This window comes from Solea solea, chromosome 1 (assembly GCF_958295425.1).
Source record: "Solea solea chromosome 1, fSolSol10.1, whole genome shotgun sequence".
In the NCBI taxonomy this organism is placed as follows: domain Eukaryota; kingdom Metazoa; phylum Chordata; class Actinopteri; order Pleuronectiformes; family Soleidae; genus Solea; species Solea solea.
Window position 1 is genome coordinate 15,969,785 of NC_081134.1, and position 21,210 is coordinate 15,990,994.

The following is a 21,210-nucleotide window of genomic DNA, read 5'->3' on the forward strand; positions in this document are numbered from 1 at the left end:
CGAGTATGACCAGTCACTCAGGTTTCAAGTTGGGGAAACTTCAAGTTCAAGTGTGCTCACTCTCCCTCCTGTGTGATCGCACACATTCACAGGCGTTTGTGAAAGCTGATTGCTTCCAACAAGCTAAACAAAACAAAAAAAAAAAAGCTGAATGTGCGTTCATTTCCACTCTGACTCACAGGCTAATGATTAATGCAGGAAACTAATTTCCCAAAACACGGTTAAAACAGCAAAATTAAAATTTCAAACCGTACAATGACTGTCGGTGAAAAGGACGTGCTACAAGGTCAGCTAATGCACATTTCCCCGCGTAATCTGACCGTTGCTTTAAAAAAAAAACAGCTGGTTTTCCTCTTCCACCGTTTGGAGAGGGAACAGCGGCGTGATTGAATCTGGCGTGCGTGTGTCTGTAATAAAAGTTCCTCAGCCTCATCACATACTGTACAGATTCACTCTTTTTTTTTCCAGATAAATCTACAGTGACAATTATCTGGAGCTCAGGTTCCAGTAATTCTGTGATTAGAAGCACATGTGGCAGTGAAACCTGGACAACATCTGCTACAGTTTAAAACTAAACCAATTTCATGCAATTTTCTAATCTGGTGGGTCATTTGTTGATATGAAAGTACTGTCGCACACTATATGTGTATATATATATATACTGTAAATATAATATACTGTTAATTTATTTTATGCATCTTTCTCTGTCTATACTGATTGATCCTACACCATATTTTTATTTACTTGGTTTATTTTACAGCAACTCTGACTCCTAATGGCAGCTCTATGTGGCACTGTCAGAGTAATCTAACTATGCCACCTTGTGGAAATTGTACACAAACACACGGGCAGTGGATATGAGTCACCTCTCTGTTATTCTGAATAAAAGCAGTAGTGCTGAGGAAACATTTAAGTCATTGATCAGTGTGCATTGTCATTATCAGTGACTTTACTGCTGCTTTATGCTCTTTACACGCTCATAACTTTGACGTGTTTGTACTTGGATTTTACTTTTTAAGAATGTCATACTTATTTCTTTACTCTGTATTCTTTCCGTTGTCAATCTTTATACAATAGACCGTGTATAAACTTTGAAAACTGTAAAAAAATAAATGCAGTTGTCCAGTTTTCCTGGGTGAAGTCAAACAGCAGGTGATTTACCAAATAATACTAAATAGAGTAAATCTGCTGGTTGCATAAAGAACCTTATTTGAAGTCAATGGAAACAAAAGCTACTACCTCTCACATGATTTTTAATGTCGGTAAACATTTGCCTGATGACTTAATCAGTACTTTTAGGTCTTCTTTAATAGCACATGATGTCAATTTTGCATATTATTTTTAATTTAGAGGAAAATAGAGGCCAATGTATAGAACATATGAGTGGAGACCAGTGTGTTTGACAGCTGGAATTGTCCAATAAGAGCCTGGTTGAAGGCGACATCTGTGAACTTTGGTTTTTAAAGCGTCAAATTGCAATTCTAGAGGCTTCAAAATGGGAGTTCGGATTTGATTTGACTTTTTCATATTTTTCTGCTTTTTCAGGGTTAATGACAATAAAGCTCTTTTTTTAGAGCTGGGATAGGTCATTTCCCGGTACCTGAGACAGAGTGGTACACAGACACACTCTCATACAATCTTTTACATGCTGTAGCTTACTGTTGAGTGAAGCAGTGGCGTGTGGGAGGTGCTTGGACTGCTGAAGAAGCCATGTTGTGGCATCAGGTACTCGTCTGCATCCACAGCGTCCTCCATGTCCTCCCCACTGATCAGGCTACGGTAGAACTTAGTGTCTGTGGGACTCGGTAGGTGCATGCGGTCGTCCCCCTGGAAAGTGAAGAGTTTGTCTTTCATTATCAAATAAAAAGACGGATTAATTAAGAAATTGACCAAACTTTGAATTAAAATGTACCTGTATGACAAGATAACGAGACGGATCCCGTGCCATCTTTGTAAACTCGGCTATTAGTTCCCGAAACCGAGGTCTGCTGTCTGCATCAATCATCCAACCTGTTCAAGACACAGGCACGGATATCATCGAGGGTTACTGACTCAAATAACAACAGAAATTCACTGCAACAGCAAAAGCAACAGGTTTCAATCACAAGTCAATTAGAGAGGATACAAATATGTATTATACAGAAAATCAATGATTATTCACATTATATTTTGGTCTATAAAACTTTGAAAAGCACAGAAATCACTCGGTCTAAGGTGATATCAAATGTGTTTGTATGCACCTTGGCTACTACTACTACTACTACTACTACTACTACTACTACTGTACTACTATAATAATAATGAAGGAATTTGCTTAAAACTAATTACATTTTTCTGAAAGCTGAGATAAGATGTATGAGATGTTTGGCATTCTTGCCTCTGAGAGTTCAATGAAAAATCAATTAAACAATTACACCGAAAAGCTGCTGAAAAGCAACTGATTAGACACCAATTGTTTGGGATATGTTGCTAACATTCACACTGCTCAATGTATCGAGGTATCAATGTCCTTATCGCAAATGTTCAAATGTTGAAAACAAGCAAAACATCTGCAACTGCATTTTATTATCACAAACTTTACAAACCACATCACCGACAACAAAAAGAGTTTGTACAGTGGAGGTTTGAGCCACCAGCTGCCTGTGGAGCTTACATTTCACCATGATCATGTAAACATCTATGGTGCAGATCGGCGGTTGAGGCAGTCGCTCCCCTTTCTCTAGGACTCCAGCTATTTTATTGGCTGGAATCCCATCATACGGTTTGGTCCCAAATGTCATCAGCTCCCAGACTGTCACACCTACAGAAAGAAAGCACAGTCAGTAAATGTCAGTCTGACGGGCTGCCACTCACATATTCACTTATTTTTGCTCTCGACAAAAGAGCAGAAATGAGAGTGGCAGATCGCTGACTTCCGTAGTCCAAACTGTTATCTTGACAAATTGGCTCGGCGTGCAGTAGTGGGAGTAAGCAGGATGCATCGCTGTGGTGGAGGAACTGAAGAAAGGAAAAGGAGGGAAGGAAGCCGGACTCTTCTGCCAGGGTCTGTTGATGTTTTTGCCATATTGAGCGGAGCCGGAAGGCATGATAAAAACCTTGGGAAAAGATGATTTGGATGCTTGCCCAATCGTGAAAGATGTGCTCAGGTTGGTTTTTATATATGTGTGTGTGTGTGTGGGCATTAGTGCACGCAGTACTTTTTTTGCTCTGGACTGGAGGAACTGTTTTTGTGGGACGTGGTAACAATCTCTTCTGACAGGATATTGTCCACCTGAGACTGCGAGTGTGTAGGTGTGCACTACCTGTGTCATAAAAATCGCAGATGCTGGCAAGCTTTTAAAAATGTTGACAAGCCGCATTAGATCCAAAAGCAACATCCTCTCCTGTAGCCTCAAAACAAGCATCCCCTCTCTCTCGGTCTCACTTGCTGTTAACTCACTTTATTTAGAAAAGAATAAATATTTCTCCTGTGAGACTGTCACCATTACTCAGGAGTATGGCCCCAGCTGCTTTACACATCTGACGCCGCACAAAGATTCAGGCTCAAATCTGGGATCCAGCAAGCAGAGTTCAGGCTGGGGTAGAGACAACATAAAGACAAACAGACTCACCATAGCTCCATACATCACTCTGGTGTGTGTACGTCCTGTTCAGGATAGATTCGAGAGCCATCCATTTTATTGGTACCTGCGAAAATGTTTGGATGGTCAAATATTTAGAAATTCAATGTACTTTCAGTGAACTTCATGTGTTTTCAACCAGATACCCTTTACAGGTAATATTTCACACATATGCTCTATCTTAAAGCATTAAGTCATTTTTGGCTTCTTTGACTCACAGTGCTGTAGCACGTTTTTAGAATGAATCGTGTTTTTTAACAGCATTTTGACTTTCTTTCCAGCCGTGCATTGAAGATGAATGTGTGTATGTTTTAAATACCATGCACATACACCTTGTAATACCTTGTATTACCTATAGAAAATAGCATTAGGTGTTAACAGAAATGCCATTAAAAATAGCTCACAGAATTAGAGCACCCACATGATTTCTCCCATCATTACTTATATTGTGTATTATGTGTATTTGGGTAACAATGGTTCGCTATCTTTAAAAAGTATGTGAAACACTGCAGCATATTTAGTACAGTGTCACTGTACTGTCACCGAGTGGTGCAAAATCCCACAGTCAACGTGCCGTCACCACATGGAGCTTAAAAAAAAGATTTCTGGAATGTTTCCCTGCACGAGGATTAAGGCTCGTCCTCGTCCTTTCATGTCTGGCTCTACTCACTTTTTCTACGGAAAACTGTCCTGGACTACTTAATTAACAACATCTTGCAGAGTTGCAAACTGGAATGAGTGGTGTAGGGAGATCTCAGCAGCTGCAAATGTCTGAGTCACGATAAATTTCACAGCACTGACATCTCCACATCTGTCCTTCTGCTGTGGACAGGCAATAACATGTCTGACGACTGTATCACTGTATCATCGGTTATAAAAATATATGGCGGTAATAGTATCTGAAAGATAATATCAGAAAAATATGTTGCCAGCCCATTTTTAGGAAGGTTAAAGCTGCAGTGTGTATTTTTGTTGTTGATGTTATTATTCTGCCTCAATTTGGTCTTTTTGAAAAGAAACAATGTTACATTGTTTATATGTGTTGACCTTCATCTGAAATTAGCTTTGTCAAGCAATACCATCAGACCTGCCTGATGGTGAGTTTGTGTGTTTTGCAGTTTTTCTAAATAGTAGCATTCACGTCTGAAAACGTTTGACTGCAATTCTGCTTTACGAGCACAATGTCACTGTGCTGCCCGTCTGTCTTGATATAAAACAAATCATTTCCTGTGTGCAGCCAGGCATCGGGAGATCTAAACACTGCTTTACTGAGAAACACAGACAGAGCCATGAGGAGCTGATAGGCTTTATCAATATTGTATGAACTTATTTGACAATAGTTTGAATGTAATAAGCATTTGTTTGTATTTGTATGTTTTTATTGTTATTATTTCAGGGACCATTAATCACTGGGGTGGGAAACTTTGTGTTTTCAGTTTCACAAAGAAAACCTATTAGGAAACAACTTATCTAATCATTTCAGTCAGTTCACTAACACAAGATAAAATCTAAAGCAATGGCACTACACAGGAAATCATCTGTCATGACCGCTAGCCAGTAACAGGCCATGAATGCAAAAAATAAGTCTTTCCTACTCAGGACTATTTGACACTGTGTGCAACAACAAAAGGAATTTATACGTGCAGCACCGACTTTGCTGTTTTGGTACCAACCTTGCCGCCATCTGCGTGGTACTCCTTCTCATCTGCATTGAGGAGTTTAGCCAGCCCAAAGTCTGTGATCTTGACATGGTGAGGAGTCTTCACTAGAACGTTTCTGGCTGCCAAGTCACGGTGTACCAAGTGGCGCTCCTCCAGGTAGTTCATACCCTTTTGTCAAACAAACCGTGAAGGGCAAGTTACTACATAAACACTGTCCTTTTTGCACAAGCCCTCAAGACATGGGTCATTTTCTCAATCAGACATGATAAAAAAAAAAAGGATCTGAGCGTGCTAAAGACTTGTCACCCGCAATACAATATAACATATATTCATTTAGACAGATGCAGAGGAGATGAACACACGCGTGGACTGGAAAAACATTGTTTGGTACAGTGTGACTTGTATTGTTTTGAATGTTTCTTGTTCTTCTCATGTACATTTCAATGTATTCATACATATTCAAATGATTCAAGCCAGCAATTCAGCATAGCTGAAATACAGGAAGAAAAGTTTCTTACAATAAATAAAAACAATAAAACATAAAACAATACATTACAGCTAAGCAGTTAGAGACTGTGTGCGCTGTTGCTAAAATGTGGCTAAAACCATTTCATATTCCTATTGTATCAAACACAGTGGGTGTGTTGTTGTACACCATGTAACTCGATGTCTTTGCATGGGGTTTGCTCTCTCTTACCTTGGCAATCTGCACACACCAGTTGAGCAGGTGCTGAGAGCCAATGTTGTCCTTCTTCTCTTTGACGTAGTCCAGCAGGCAGCCGAATGGCATCAGCTGGGTGACGAGCTGCACAGTGGAGGTCAGGCAGATGCCAAGCAGGCGACACACATGAGGGTGTTCCACACTGGCCATCACATACGCCTCCTGAAGAGTGATTGCATATAAATTATTATATATATCATTATAAATTATTATCACAAAATGTATTCCTCATTGTCACTAGCCTTTTCTGTTGTTTCTATATTCTGTTCTCTCTATTAAAGCTCCAGTGTGTAACTTCTGTCACCCGAAAAACACTGCTAGTGTCACAACCCCTCCCCCCAACCTAAAGTTCTCTTTCAATATTCGTTCCATCTCACTCATGTTTCAGGGGATAATTAACCTAAGGTTTTGTGTCTCCAAAGTCATGAAAACACTTGTTTTTTTTAACCAAAATAGAAAAATTAAACCCTTTTCTACGTGGGATAAGGAAGATATTGCACATTATAGTTCCCTGATTTAAGTTGCAAAGTCAAAAACAAAGTTGTCGCTTCAACTTCTTAACCGTTTAACCCTCTAAATCTTTTTCTAGGTAAGGCAAATATTCATACAGCATGATATCATCATACGCAGGTGTCTTTTAGAGAAATAAAAGTGAAAGGATGGAAGAATGCACACAAAGTAAAACGATTAAAACATGATAAAAACAAACAGGTAAAATGTAGTGATGGTCTACATGATAAAAAGTCTGTATTTACATGCACCTTTCTAGTCATGATGACCACTCAAAGCTGTTGTCTACTACAGCTTTGTCATTACCCCATTCACACCCAAACTCACACTTTCATACAGCACATCTGTGTGCGTGGCATATTTTCCACAACTACAACTAAATATATCATAATCATATTGTTAATTAAAGTAATAAGATGATGTAAAAGCAGCAGAGAACAAAGAGACCTTTTTTTACTTGAGTCTGTTTTTGTTATCATATTTACTCTGACGTAATTTAATCTGCACTGGACACCAACGATCTATAGCTCTTTCATTCTGCTCTGCACAACAATGGATGGCATGACATTAGAGTTGAATTGAATTTCACAGCCTCTATAGCTGGCATAAGTATCAACATTTGTCCTGGACACTGATAGCAAACAAACACTCACTGAAATAAATCTCCCAGCAGCCAGCAGTGGAAACTCTCTGCCGTCACAAGAGAAAAGTAAACCGTGTGGATAATCCACCAACAACGGGCTTCTTAGGAGGCATGTGCAAACACAGATTCAAACGGAGCTTATTTTGCAGATTTCCCTCCATCCGTGTATTAATTGTATCACAAAAATTGTATATATTGTCTACTACAGAGCCAACATTACTCGTTAAATAACTGCTTTACTTTTAGGGAGCTCTGTCATTTCTGACAGTGTGAGAAAGAGGCATTTAAAAAGCAAGACTCGACTGCATGACATCCAGATGTACAGTGACTGTGCAACGACACCACAAAATGACAGGATGTGAGATGCACATTCAGCCGTTCATACAGCATAATGCATTAAAAACAGGTTGTTTTCCTCAGTGTGGCTTCAGGATTGCATCCTTTTCCAGAACACCTCAGTGTTGGATTACACACCAACACCCACAAGCAGTTTTCCGAGGAGTTAATCCTATTTCCAGCAGGCTTTAAGAGGGTCACAGTGTACAAACATGAAACGTTCTACATTACAAGGAAACTACCAGGTCATTACTTTTTCAAATAAGTTACAGGGTTTATAAAATACAATCTGGCAAGCGTGTCTGAGCCTTTTTTAATCTAGTCACAACAGCGGTGTGATAATCAGATTGACAAAAGTGTCTGCAGACTTTTTAACTTTCCTACATTAAACTGTAATTCCCCACAAGCATCACACATTCTTACTGCAGTATTTTAGGGAATAACATTTCAAATCACTGTTTTAGTTTTGACTCAGTGTTACAGTAAACTTGGAAGTTCAAAAGGTTAGCACATAAATCAGTGAACCTACGTCCAAGATCTCTTTGTTTGCTTTTGGTGATGTGGCCTCTCTTAAAACCTTGATGGCCACTGGGATCTTCACATCCTCTCCCTCTGGAACCCACAGGCCCTGCAAAGAACACAAGGTTGTTATTTAACCGGCTTGAATTGACAATAGAACACAAGTGTGTATATAATAAGAAGCACATTATATCAGTGCAAGGATACCAAAGAAAAAATCTAATCCTTAAATTTCACTCACTATTTATTCTGTAATTGTCCCCTAACCCCCAAATAACACAAGTACAATTACGGTTCAGTTACCACTTAATATTTACATTCATTTTATTCTTCATTACATTTCAGAGTGTAATATTGTTATTTTACTGCATGCATCTAAGCACTGTAAAACAAATGTTAGCTCCACCTGTACCAGCTACCTATGCATAAATAACAACAATATCATAATATTATGGTATATTATATATGAATATGAGTATTGCTATACCTGTACTTAAAATGCAGGATCCTGTAATGCAGTTTTTTTAGTGTGATATTGTTAAGCTGTCCTTAACATTTACATACAAGAAAAACAATTCTTAAAACCTCGCAAGAGGTTCAAGCTAATTCCAACCTGAAAGTAATGTTTGCCCCTGAAATAGCACTTAAACGCTTCTTTTTCTAAAATGTGGCTGACGAGCATAAAGCCTCCAAACATAAAACTGAAACACTAAAATGAACCTTCAAGAGACCAGATTTTTCAATTGAGAAATATCTTCATTCTTTTCTTTGTAACATGCCCACCAGTGACACTTGGTCCTGTTAGCGTAACTGTTAGCAAAGATGGCGGACACTGTTTACATTCTGGGAATGAGGTCCCGCCCCCTACGAGTGGGTCTAAAAAGTGCAGAATTAGCATTGCAGTTTCAAGCCTCGGACCAAGTGTTTGACCTAATTTTATGGAAATTGTCACGTTAAAAAAAACAAGCGTGCAACCATGAGCATAAAATAATGTTGTTAACAGTCACAAGGTTGATGATAGATTACCTCCTGCCATTTTAAAAACAGCACAGTTAAAAATGTTTTTACTACCTTTTATTGTCATTTTTACAATCTGTGCTTGTGTGATATTAAGTGTTTACAGATTGAATGGGATTTTACGATTTTCTCTCTCCACTATAGGATCCAGTGATTTTGACCAGTATCAGACAGACATGTTGAGTATGTCAGCATGAGTATCATACTGGCTAAGCCACAAAATATAATACTACTACTCATATATCAACAGTTCTGCCATAGTTTATTTGTAAATTTAAAGTTGTGATTAATGGATCAATTTCAGTTACATAAGCAGAAAGAACGAGGACTTCCTGAAAGTGACAAATCAGAAATCAGTGTTTAATTGAAAAATTGACTACAGATGTAAAAACCACACACACACACACCTCTGTGTTGAGTATAACTTGGCAAATAACATATTTTCGAATCCCAGCTGCAGTCGAGATGCAGTGTTTTTACCTTATAAACTGTGCCAAAAGCGCCTGATCCCAGCACTTTGATTTTCTTAAATTCAGGCTCTTTCAGGATCCGCAGCAGAGCCTGGTTCGGTGCCTCTCCGCTCGGAGTTAGAGGCTCAACCAGCTGAGAAAGAAAAATCAGAACGTCTTGCAAACAGTCTCACAAACAGCATTAGTGATCATTTAACAGTGCAACTTGGCAAATCAATTCTCATTACACGTCGGACACACACAAAATAAACACTGGAAATAAAATGCAATCTCAGCATTAAGTGACATCCCTGTAATCTTCACATCTCTCTCAATATATTGACGTTTCCCCCACAAGAACGAAGACACAGTTCCCTCATCTTACCTCTCTCTCTTGGAGCAGCCTGCGCATGGTCCTCTTCCTCTTGATGTGGCGTCGGCGTAGCAACACGAAAACAGACAGGCCTGCAATAAGAACAGCCAGCAGCCCTCCAACCACACCAGCTGCAACCATGGACAGACCAGATGGGCTGAAAGAGAGGTGAGAGATGATTTAGGAATGCAGATAAAAATAAAAGGATCACGTTTGAGACTAAAATTAACAAGGAGAGGCGTGATTCGAGTCTGTCAAACACTAGTGAAGAGTGTTGTTGTATTTACTCACCGTTTAATATGGCAGCCTTCAAGACCAGGGCCGGTGCACCTGTAAACACATCAATGCAACGACTGTTACTGTGCCTTCATGCTGATAATTCACTGAGTCACAAGACTATTGATATCCAGTGAACATTCATCCAACTTCACTTATCTGATTTTCTGTTCTGTCATGCGCATGCAAAACCTAACGACACGCTCATTTCTGCCAATAGACGCAGCCAAGTTCAACAAGCAGCCGGCAAGGCAGAACGTATCAATTATGACACACAAAACCAGCAAATATACACACAAGTTTATTAACATTTGCATAAGACAGTTACAGTTTACAAAAGTTGGAGAGGCCCATAACTCACAACGTTGAAAAAAATCAAACGTAATATGGTGTCCATAGTCCAGTCGGTAAGAATTAGTGACATCTATATGGTGATATTGTAACTGCAGAAGAAATGTTATTCTGCTTTTATTAGTAAAAAAAAAATAAAAAAATAAAAACACACTTTTGCTGGTTTGTCCTTTCTGACTGTTGCACAAGTTGGCTGCCTCCATAAAGAAAGGCCATTGCCTTATTTACATACTGTTCTAGCACTACTCGGCTCTACTCTGCTCGGTTCGGTAACAGACATGTCGTTTTCCATTCCTTCAGTACTTCCTCAACGTGGACGGGCTCGTCATACCACGGCTGCATGAAACTGTCATTCTATACGTGACATAACACACAAACTAGTGATGGACAAAGCAGTTAAATTAAAAAGATTCTTTCATCGGATCGTCCCGCTTGACTGGAGCACAGACTTAGTCAATGAACTAAAATACAACTGAATGGGTTGTAATTCGGCTCACAATTGCCGGCTTTCAGCAGTGCTGTCGCTAAATACACCAGACTCCTCTGTTAAATATCATGATTTTAGAAATGTCATCGCTAAATGTTGGAGATTAACGCATGTTTTCAGGATTTCTAAGTCTTTTTAACTGATCTACAGTTTGGCATTGCTCGGTTTGATTCTCGTGTCAGACGACAGTGTCATGCTTATGATTCTTCCAGTGACGACACTCTCTGACCGATCAGTGATCGGCAGTCTGTCGACGTCACATTTTAGTGTCGTCTAAGCTCGCTTGGACCCTCGCCAGAGCAGGTGCCAAAAAAGTCAAATCAAGCCGAGTTGTGCTAGAACTGAATCATGGAAAAATCACTCTTGCAAACATATTTATGGTTAGCATATTCAATTTCTACCAAAGACCCCAAAATGTTGTATAACAGGTGATTCTATTTGCTTGTATAGAGTCACAGCACCAGCGTAACTGCAGATAGCAGATAAATGTAGTGCCATTTCTCGTTTTGGCAGAACATTGCTTTTTACCCTTGAGTGCAGTTCTTGTGGCAAAGCTGGCACACTTTCATCTCATCTGCGTATTTCCACACAAGTGCTTCATCCTTCCCTGGCACGCCTTGGGGACAGCGAGGCACACAGAACAGTCCATCTTGGAAGCTGGCACACTTAGTACAATTTCCAGAACCCTGAAAGCAAAAAAGGAAAGAGACTCGATGATGTTTACAACTCTCTTGAGAGGGGTAGTCGTAAATATTGCGCAAGCTTCCCTGTCCCAAAGTAGTCATTTCTTAAAAGGAGTTGCATCTATCTTCCTTATAAAGAATAAACAGCTTGGACTGATATTGCGATCAAATGCTGTATTTGAATACTTCTGTAAAACTGTTTTATCAACATGTCCACTACTATATTTGACACCTTTAAAGGTGACATAGAATGCTTGTATCACACATATATGTTAGTTATGGAGGTCTACTTACATATATTAACTTGTTTTCATGATTAAAAACCTCCTAATCGCTGCAAACGAGCCGATCAAAATATCTCCTCACTGACGCTCTCGTCAGCCGCGCTGTTTCAGACCAAACAGTTGCTGTGATTGGCCAGCCAACGAGAGCTTTCCTACTGTCCTGTGATTGGCCAGGTACCTGGAAGTGACGTAATAGATAGGCCAGCTCTCAGATACACAGCTCCCCCTCTGGCACGGTGGATGCTATGCATCTCAGCAGCTACAACGAGACTAGTTCTTCTTCTTCTTCTGCGGTTGAATGTACGCAACCGGATGTGCCCGGACTAGTGCCCGCACCGGGAGGCGCTACGGTGGTGAGGATTTCTGATGACGACATCAAATTAAGGAAGTCTCGATCCGCTTCGCAGAGCCCAGGAAAACAATACAACACTATTTTCTCAGCAGTGGCTGAACTGTTTGTTCTGAAACTTTAGGGTTTCATAAACGAGGTAATGACGCAGATACACACACAAACGCAGCGTTAATTGGAGCTTCCGGTCTATGTCACCTTTAACATCCTCAAAAAAATGTCTGAACTTTGTTATATCAGCAAAGATGGTACTAGGAGCGTATTAAAGATGCCCCAGCCTCACAGCATATTCAGTGCTGAACGTGTTTTGTGACAGCAGTGCATTGTGGTCTAATGAAGACAAATTGGTAGCAGAAAAAAGAGTTTTGACAAAACCAAAACAGAAAATAACAGTTTAGTTGTCCGTGACACGTACAGGTGCACTACAGGTTGCAGTCCCGTTCATGCGTCGACACTCGGGGTGACACTCCACGCAGGTTTTGTTCACGACTGCCTCCCGTGACTCTCTGCAAAAAAACAACAAAGAGAAAGCTTACAGACGCTCACCGCTGGCACCGCTTATTTCAAACTGTTACTTGTGAAGTGAAACTCTTGATCCCCTTTTTGAGGGCAGAAGTTAAACCGTAATCATGTCGAGATTCAATGTTTGACAGGGATCTGCAAAAGGTAAACACGTGCCTTAAAAGTGCCATTTCAGCTACAATATTGTGTTTCAAAATACCTAGGATCATATTTAGTCTTAGCGCTGTTTGCAATAACAAATCCCCAACTTGTCTGAAAGTCGGGAAATGCTCAGGGTATGAAAATAGACTTTGAAGGGGTTATCGCTCCAGCACGCACATCTGACGTTCCGATTTCATTCCGTGTGTTTGTCTGGAGTCAGAAGAGCTGCATTTAAGAGCTTGAAGTTCAAACCCAGAATCCTCGCTCACCCCTCAAGGATGTTGCAGGAGTCAACACAGCTCCCATCGCGGCTGTAGTCACGGCAGGCAAAGCACATGTCTGGGCCGGGACCCCAGCAGCCGTCTGTGGTACACTTCCTGTCGCAAGTGTTGTTTCTCAGATCTAAAAACAAATAAACACAATCTCAAGAGAAGATTTTTTTTCCCCCTGCACACTTGACTAATTTTAAATGAGGTTGATATAAAGTGGCTTGTTCACTACGTAGAAAGAAAAAAAATCTGTTTACCACATGTGTCAGCATTAGAATTTTCCCCAACAGTGGCACTTTGGCTTTTTGATTTGAAGAGCGCCTCCCAGTGGCCTTTATTGGTGTAGCACAAGTTTTGGTTCTTAAAGATCACCACATCGCCATCACTAATCTCTTTGAGTGAACGAAGGCCCAGGTAGGTGATGCCGAGCTGAGTCACAACCACACTGCGGCTCCCGCTACCGAAAGAGGGACAAAGGGTGAAACAGGTAGAGAATTAAAAAATTAACATTTTGTTTTACGACGGCCCTTGAAGAAACACAAGCTTATTCCTTGCGATTACGCAGTTGTGAAACGTTTACGAGGAACATACCGTTTAGTTCTTCCTCGAATGATCTCCAGATTCTCAAAGGGGCTGAGTGAGCTCAAGCTCTCTGGCCACGTTTGAATCCACAAGTATCCTGAAGCAACATTGTTTGTTAATCGTGAAGCTCTTTAGTGTGTGTTTTAATGTGTAATGCATTACTCAGGTTTTTATGGCCTTACCAGTAATTTCCTTAACTGTCTTGAACACATCAAGCTGGGCGGGGTCCATCTTCGGTGTTTTGGTATATGTGTCCCTGAGAAACGAGGAAATACACGTTACTGCCTAGTGGTCGACGGTTGTAATTGCAACACCGGGCGTGTCCACGTACCCATGAATGGACGTTTTGATGATGGCAATGTTGCCGTTTATTTTTGTGCAGTTTTTAAAGGAGTCGATGTTGGTGGCGTTAATAGAGAGCGTGCGCACCAGGTCTCCTGTGCCGAGTCCGTTACACACTGCAAACCAAAGCAAATATCAGTTGCAAAAACCGCGGTGATATTTTTCTAATTTGTGGACAAATCTAAATCAAATCAGAAGTATAATTCAGAATAACATCAAATACAATGCAAGTGTCAATTATCTACGGAGTTTACTTGAGGCACTGTTGCCCAGAATCCCTGACAACAAATCAGAAATGATTGGCCTGGCTGTCGGAGCACCTTAATAAGAGTCTAATCATGTAAATTATAGGCTGGATAAAATATCTTTCCCTCTACCTTCTTATTAACACTCTCACTGGCCAGACATGAAAGGACACAGTTCCCTTCTACCCTTAACTGCAGTTTTGCAGGTTGCTGCATATCAACTGGGCAGCAATTATACTTTTTTTTTTTTTAGCCAGACACAAAATAATTTTAGTGGCTGAACCAACTGACTTTTGTAACTTTTGTCAACTGATTCCTTACAGTACATCACTGAGAAAGGAGCCTCGAGATTAGATTAGATTAATAAAGGTTGGCTGAAAGACGGTGGCACTAGTGACACTATGAACTGTGTTGCTGTGCATTTGAGTCACAGAGATTGCACACAGAGAGAGAGAGAGAGAGAGAGAGAGAGAGAGAGAGAGAGCTTAATCCCTACCTTTGGGGCACAGTCCGATACACTTGGCACATTTCCTGACTCCGCCCTCATCCACCTCGTATGTATTACCACTGCACGTCCGCACACAGGCCCCATGATCCGTCACAACATAGTTATCTGGGAAAATTGCAAAACACAAGCATGTCTGGTGCATCCTTTGGCAATTAGACTTCTACAGAATAATGCCATCTGTCTCTGTAGGTAGACGATCACGCTCCAGACGGTTAGGTATTTGTCAGTGGAGCAGTGTGACAGCCGTGAGTTAGTTAAACTGAGGAAACACAGTTCTTGCATTGACATGCCCCGAAACTCAATCATTTTCTTTCCTTGTTTACACAGTTTATAATTAAACTGTAACTGTGCAGTGTAACCGCTGAATGTCTCACCGCTTTGAAGACAACCTTGGGCATGATTTCAGCAAACAGCAATGTGAAAATGCACGTAATCGTGCCTGATTACTGTTACCTATTGGCCAGTGAGGCCCTAATAACTTTAGTTGTATTTGTCCTGACTGTCAAGGCAACAGCTTCTTGCACAGAGTGTGCTTATATAGAATAACAGGGGGGGGGGGTGGGGGGGGGGGGGGGCATGTGTTTAATCGGAATTCACTCCCAGGTCAAATGACTCTGCAAACAGGTTCTTATTGGCTTCAGCTCCAGAGCAGCGTTAGCTGGAAGTGGGAACACAAAATATCAGAGTACCGGCTAATAACCTCTTCACCTTGCTTGTTTCTTGCAGCCATACACATTCCAGCTTAACTTCTGTCGCAACACTGAGATAGGTACAAAATAGTAATGACTGTAACATTGCCAATTGTTGTCTACTTCCTACGACTTGTTTTGTTTCATATTTTGGGGGACACAAGGGTGAAAAGAAAGCACCACAGGGCCAATGGAAATCAGTTTAATTCAAAGTTTAAGTTCAAATATCCTGCTAATTTTAATGTCAAAGGACTGATGGTGCATTCCATTTGTAGGTGGAACTTGGAATTGCCTAGGTTATGGGGTGTTCCTTACACGAGAACAACCGGAACTCGGATTTCCAACTCACGAACCCCCAACACGTGGGACTATTTTTTTTTAGAAACTTTTTGTATTTGTTTCACAGTAAAACAGTCCTACACATAGCGCTGTTGGTATCCACTGGTCTTGGGCTAACAATGGCTGTGTTTCCCAGTTCCTACTTACACGCACCATAACACTTTTTTATCAGAACAATCCTAGATAAAAACACACAAGTACTGAGTTTAGCTTTTCTTACGAGGGCAGCTCTTGACACACGTGGCCCCGAAGTTGTACTTTCCATGTGGGTTGGGCACCAGCTGGTGCAGATTGGGGTCGTAGCGCCAGAGGCCCGGGCACGAGTCCTTGCACACCCCATCATCCTGGAAGTCCCGACAAGCCTGCAGCACAAACAACAGTCATCCTGTATGCACTGGAGGGATGAAAACAGAGCCCCACACTAATGATAACACTGCATTCCACCCTGCAGCGTATGAGCTGCACAGAGAAATGGGGAGAGCAGACTCTGGTATTTGAACCGCTGCCAAATAAAAGACTTAATCAGAGTCATTGGTACTGAGACTAATAACAATACTTCTGATCATAAAAGCAGATGCTGCCGAGTGAGGAGTTAGTTTTGTTAAAGGCCTCTCGTCCAGATTTACTGCCGAAGTACGAGACATTCGGTTTATTTTGTTGCTCTGTTCCCCAGTTCCCTTGATTGTATCATCACTCCTCCCCTCGCTTTTTGGCGTCTTTCTCTCACCAGACAGTCAGTGGGCCGTGGTCCTGTGCAGCCGGCAGCACAATGCTCATTACAGCAGTCGCTCGGTGAAGGTCCTTTGCATCTCTTAGAGCACTGCTGTGCACAGTTCAGCTTTGTTACTGGAGGGAAGAACAGGACAAAGTCAGTGGACTGACAAGTAGCAGCGAGACAGTTTGTTTTGGTCACTTGAATTGAAGGCTGTTTGAAAGTGGTTTTAATTTGCTGTTGTTTGGTTCGCAGAAACACAACGTCAATAACTGACACAGAAAATATAGAACGTATACTGTACACCAACAATGCCAAATGAATTAGAAAGGGTCAGACTTTACAGTTTTAATACATCATATGTATTAATATATAACATTAAAACAGATCAGAGCTTACAAGTTTGACAGTTTTCAGGACCAGATGCCCAACATGAACCATTGAAGCAGCTCGAGTCACATGGTTTACCTTTAAAAAACAAAACAAAAAACAAACAACTCAATGAGCAGGTATAAATGTTTGGGAAATGATCTACTTATTATACAGTGAATTAAATCTGCTATCTTTGGACTTTGCTGTAAAATGAGCTCCTCACAAAGTGGATTGTTGCTGGCCTCCGGCAGCTCCATGACGGGTTTGCGGTCCGCGTTGACGATATCGTACCACTGAATCGTCTCCACGTTGCACAGCTGGTGGGACCCGAACTTAACGCCTCCTTCGAGAATTTCTGTGAGGAGCATGAACTTTATAAATCTGCACACTTAAATATACAGTGTAAACTATTGTATTAGACCACGGTCTAACCATTAACAGCACTGGTAATTATAAAAATCGTTTCTGTAATGGTTCATACACCAGTGTGTAAAAGCTCTTTAACAAAATGATATTTTTAAAGCTAAAATATAATTTTTATTGCGGTCCATGAATTTTCACATTGACTGTTTTACAAAAAAATTAAAACATAATAAAGCACATTATTATTTCTTGTTTAAATTGTCAAATTATAGTTAATTACTTGCATTCCTGAACAGGAAAAAAATCCTTTTAGTGGTTGAACGTTATTCTTGATTCATTTCTATACATTTTCTAATAAATTTGATAAGCACTGTACTAATAATAATAGTAGTATTTACAGTTGTATTTTTAGACACGGGTTTCTGTGAAACATTGAACGAGGGGAAACAGAGAGAGTTGGACTTACCCGTCAGGCTGGTGAGAACAATCTCTCTGGTGCTCTGACCTGTAGCTTTGTCCTTATTGGCAAGAACAGTGAGAGCAAACTTTCCCTCATAGAGAGAATGACCGCGAATGATACGCAGGTTTTCCAGAGTAATCCTTGGGGCTGTGTTGAGGGCGATCAGGACATAACCGCCCACTTCTTCAATTGACTGTGGAAGAAAATAAATTGTCGATCATTTTATCGTTGTGATTTTTATTTTCTTGATTAATCGAGTAATCGTTTGGTCCAGAAAATGTCAGAAAACGTCAGGTTTCATACATTATTTTAATAATCAACAACAAAATCATAGAATAAACAGATCTGTAATGTTAGGACGGATGATACTAAACAGAAGGACAAGAAATTCTAATCACTGTGAAAATATATGAATTGGTATGCAAACACACAATCAGCCACTGCAGCAACAGAAAAGTGACAAATATTGTAAATGACTTTTGTAAAAAAGAAACACACTGCCCTTTACTGCCCATTTGACTGCATGGTATCTGGTACGTATATCACATTTCATTTTGTGTGTGCAGGCTTGCATGTGAGTGAGTGTGTGTGTGTGGTCTCTCCTTATATCTGCGCAGTGTTCACAACCTCGCCGTTACAGCTGGAGTTAGAGGGGTTACAAACACAGTGAATCATCTGTCCCTCCGTGGACTCGCTCTACACTCTGATTCTAATTATCTGAACTGAAGTGATAAGAGCGAGAGACGAGTCTGTGAAGGTCCAGGCCACAGATTATCTGGCTGACTGTCTTCAGACCACCAAAAAGGCAAATAAAAACAGGTAACCCCCCACCACCACCACCACCACGTGCAACTCCTCTGTGCATGTGAAGCGTGTCCCTGTGTTAACTGAGTGCAATCTTTACCCTGAGGAAGGACAGGTCACGGTGCTCCTCCATGTAGGTCACTTCCAGATTCTCCAGGACTACAGTGCAGTTGCTGTAGGTCTTCACCATGTTCTGGTAGTGGTCTTCCTTGGAGCCCAGAAGGTTTAAGCGATTAGAGATTCCTTGGCACACTGCAGACAAGAATAATAATAAATTGTCAGGCTTATTTAAATGTTTCGAGAAACAAATCATGTGCACGGCATGTAAATCATCTGGAATTGCAAGGCAGTGTCACTCAAGCATTTTTCCAAGGTTCTGCAGTGCTCTCAGTCAGACACAGCCGCTGCTTATGTAACACATTGGCTCGGTTTATGGTGTTCTCTCTCCCCTCCCTATCTATGTGTGTGTATGTACTTGTATGTTTGTCCTCATGAGGACCAAAAAAAAAACATATAAACCATAAGGAGCGAGGCCATTTTGGGATAGTGAGGACATTTTTTAGCTTTTTCAGGGTTGTAAAAAACCACAGTATCTAAAGACCAGGGTTAGAATTAGATTTACGTTATGTTATTTATGTTAAGTTAAGGGTTAGGCATTTAGTCTGGGTAAGGGGCTATGGAATGCATTATGTCTTTAAGTGTCCTCACTAAGAATGCTGTACAGGAATTTGTGTGTGTGTGTTTGTGAATTTGGTCTGTGTAGTCATAACTTGGCCGGCTTTCACGTAAAAATAAGCGAGCAGCTCACTTGCATCCACAATGGGAATCAAATCTCAATGACAAAGCAAGAAATGCTGGCACGGCTGTCAAAGTGAGACGCTTTTATTTATTCTGGAAAAGGCCTGAATCTTTCCACGGCAACAAGGGCTAGTTAAAACAACCACCGTGACCAGCATCTACAGGCCCGTCGTGTCATTTCGGAGAAAAGGTTTTGGTGTGCCACATGTACACGAGACACTGTATGTGGCATGCCAAATCTGCGAGTGTGTTTCTTGAGCAACTTCGAATCTCCTAAAACTCCGATGAATAATAATCCCGACCTGTTTTAACTACATTGAGGCATACTTAATAACAAATTAAGGCAGTTGTCATAAGGAGATTGAGAGGAATACAATTCCTTCAAGCTGATCATGAAACATATGCAGCGAAGTGTGTGTATAAGGGAGGCAGATACTGACAAAATGCCCCTTTCTTAATGAATGCAGTTTTAGGTGTCAGGTCATCTTTCTGTGCTCAAGCTGGTCGGACAGGTTTTGACTGGCACTGAAAAGAGGGTCACCTGTGATTAACGCTGCGACACCCCTCCTGCACACACGCAGCTGTAGATAAACACAACCACCATACGCACACACAGCGTGTAATTATTTTTCTCTCTCTTTCAGTTATAGGTTAAAGGTTCAGCAATAAGCCCAGACAAACAAAAGCTTCATCATCAGGTTTGTTTCTCTGAAAAAAAACCAAAAACAAAACAAAACGATGGTCCTGGTGTAATGTCTCCTGGGTCACATTCCACAAACGTGCCTGCTCTTGACTGCAAAGAAAGCCTAAACATGTGCACCAAATTCTGAGACACACCTCCTGACACATGACCGTTCATTTTACTGCACACGCGGAGGTGTTTTGTGATTCTGCAAACCGATGGGGGGGAAAAAAAGAAAAAGACACAATACCATCTTTCACCTGGCACTGGAATCACAAGGCAAACACTTTTCCCTCTTACACAGTGCCTTTCATTCCGGTTGTTGTTTACATACAAACCGGCAGCGATGGGCACTGAATCAGTGAGAATTAGGCACCAACAGCTGTCTCCCACCCTCCCTCCTCTTCCTCCTCATTAGTTTGTCCCTGAGGGATCTCCCTCACATGAACCCTCTAGTCCAAGCAGCCTAATGCCCAAGCAGCAGAGGCAGATGAGCAAAAAGCGAGATGACGGTTTTAATTAGGGGAACCATGTGAGATTAAGAACCATGTAATTAGCCCCTTAATTATTGCTCGGATTGAGAACCGGAGTGTAACAAAACAAAAAGGTTGCCATGACGCTGCAGCTGTGTGGCTATTAATCAATCTGATTTGAACATCCCAAATGACAGTTTGCAAAAAAGGGATGCTAATTATGCCGTGTACAGTACATGTATTCAAATCCCCCAGATGCACACGGCTCGTTTCCTATCTGAATGTTTTGTTCTGTTAATATTAACGGTGATCAGTGAAGGCCACACGACATAGGTGAGGCGTTTTCCTGCAACTGAACTTCATACTTATATGGCAAAACATTTGATTGCTTAAGCAAGCAGCCGTGTGGCCACAGTAAACATTCTCCTTGAGCAGTTGTTGGTTTCATAAGTCTTTCGCAGGTGGTGGATGACCTGATATTCTAAGACCATAAACTGACTTCCTCATTAGGCAGCAACACATGGACAACAAAACGAGGTCAGGCTGAATCAACATCGCAGATAGAACTGAAACATGGCTTCACAATTCCTTCATAAAAGGTTGCACAAACTACCTCCATACTTGTAAAGA

General features: G+C 41.0%; 1 protein-coding gene across 1 annotated transcript in view; it reads right to left on the reverse strand.

The window, feature by feature from the left end:
- egfra (epidermal growth factor receptor a (erythroblastic leukemia viral (v-erb-b) oncogene homolog, avian)) overlaps positions 1-21,210 on the reverse strand; it is a 47,705-nt gene that overhangs the window by 6,904 nt on the left and 19,591 nt on the right. The window contains exons 2-25 of the mRNA XM_058628743.1: positions 18,728-18,879; positions 17,830-18,016; positions 17,224-17,355; positions 17,028-17,096; positions 16,644-16,762; positions 16,137-16,278; positions 14,877-14,993; positions 14,125-14,251; positions 13,976-14,049; positions 13,803-13,890; positions 13,469-13,668; positions 13,212-13,344; positions 12,695-12,785; positions 11,492-11,649; positions 10,141-10,179; positions 9,862-10,006; positions 9,508-9,630; positions 8,021-8,119; positions 5,979-6,164; positions 5,294-5,449; positions 3,612-3,687; positions 2,654-2,800; positions 1,913-2,010; positions 1,660-1,827 (exon numbers count right to left, since the gene is read on the reverse strand). Of these exons, the coding sequence (XP_058484726.1) occupies positions 1,660-1,827; positions 1,913-2,010; positions 2,654-2,800; positions 3,612-3,687; positions 5,294-5,449; positions 5,979-6,164; positions 8,021-8,119; positions 9,508-9,630; positions 9,862-10,006; positions 10,141-10,179; positions 11,492-11,649; positions 12,695-12,785; positions 13,212-13,344; positions 13,469-13,668; positions 13,803-13,890; positions 13,976-14,049; positions 14,125-14,251; positions 14,877-14,993; positions 16,137-16,278; positions 16,644-16,762; positions 17,028-17,096; positions 17,224-17,355; positions 17,830-18,016; positions 18,728-18,879 (3,026 nt within the window). The remainder of the gene's footprint in view (positions 1-1,659; positions 1,828-1,912; positions 2,011-2,653; positions 2,801-3,611; positions 3,688-5,293; positions 5,450-5,978; positions 6,165-8,020; positions 8,120-9,507; positions 9,631-9,861; positions 10,007-10,140; positions 10,180-11,491; positions 11,650-12,694; positions 12,786-13,211; positions 13,345-13,468; positions 13,669-13,802; positions 13,891-13,975; positions 14,050-14,124; positions 14,252-14,876; positions 14,994-16,136; positions 16,279-16,643; positions 16,763-17,027; positions 17,097-17,223; positions 17,356-17,829; positions 18,017-18,727; positions 18,880-21,210) is intronic.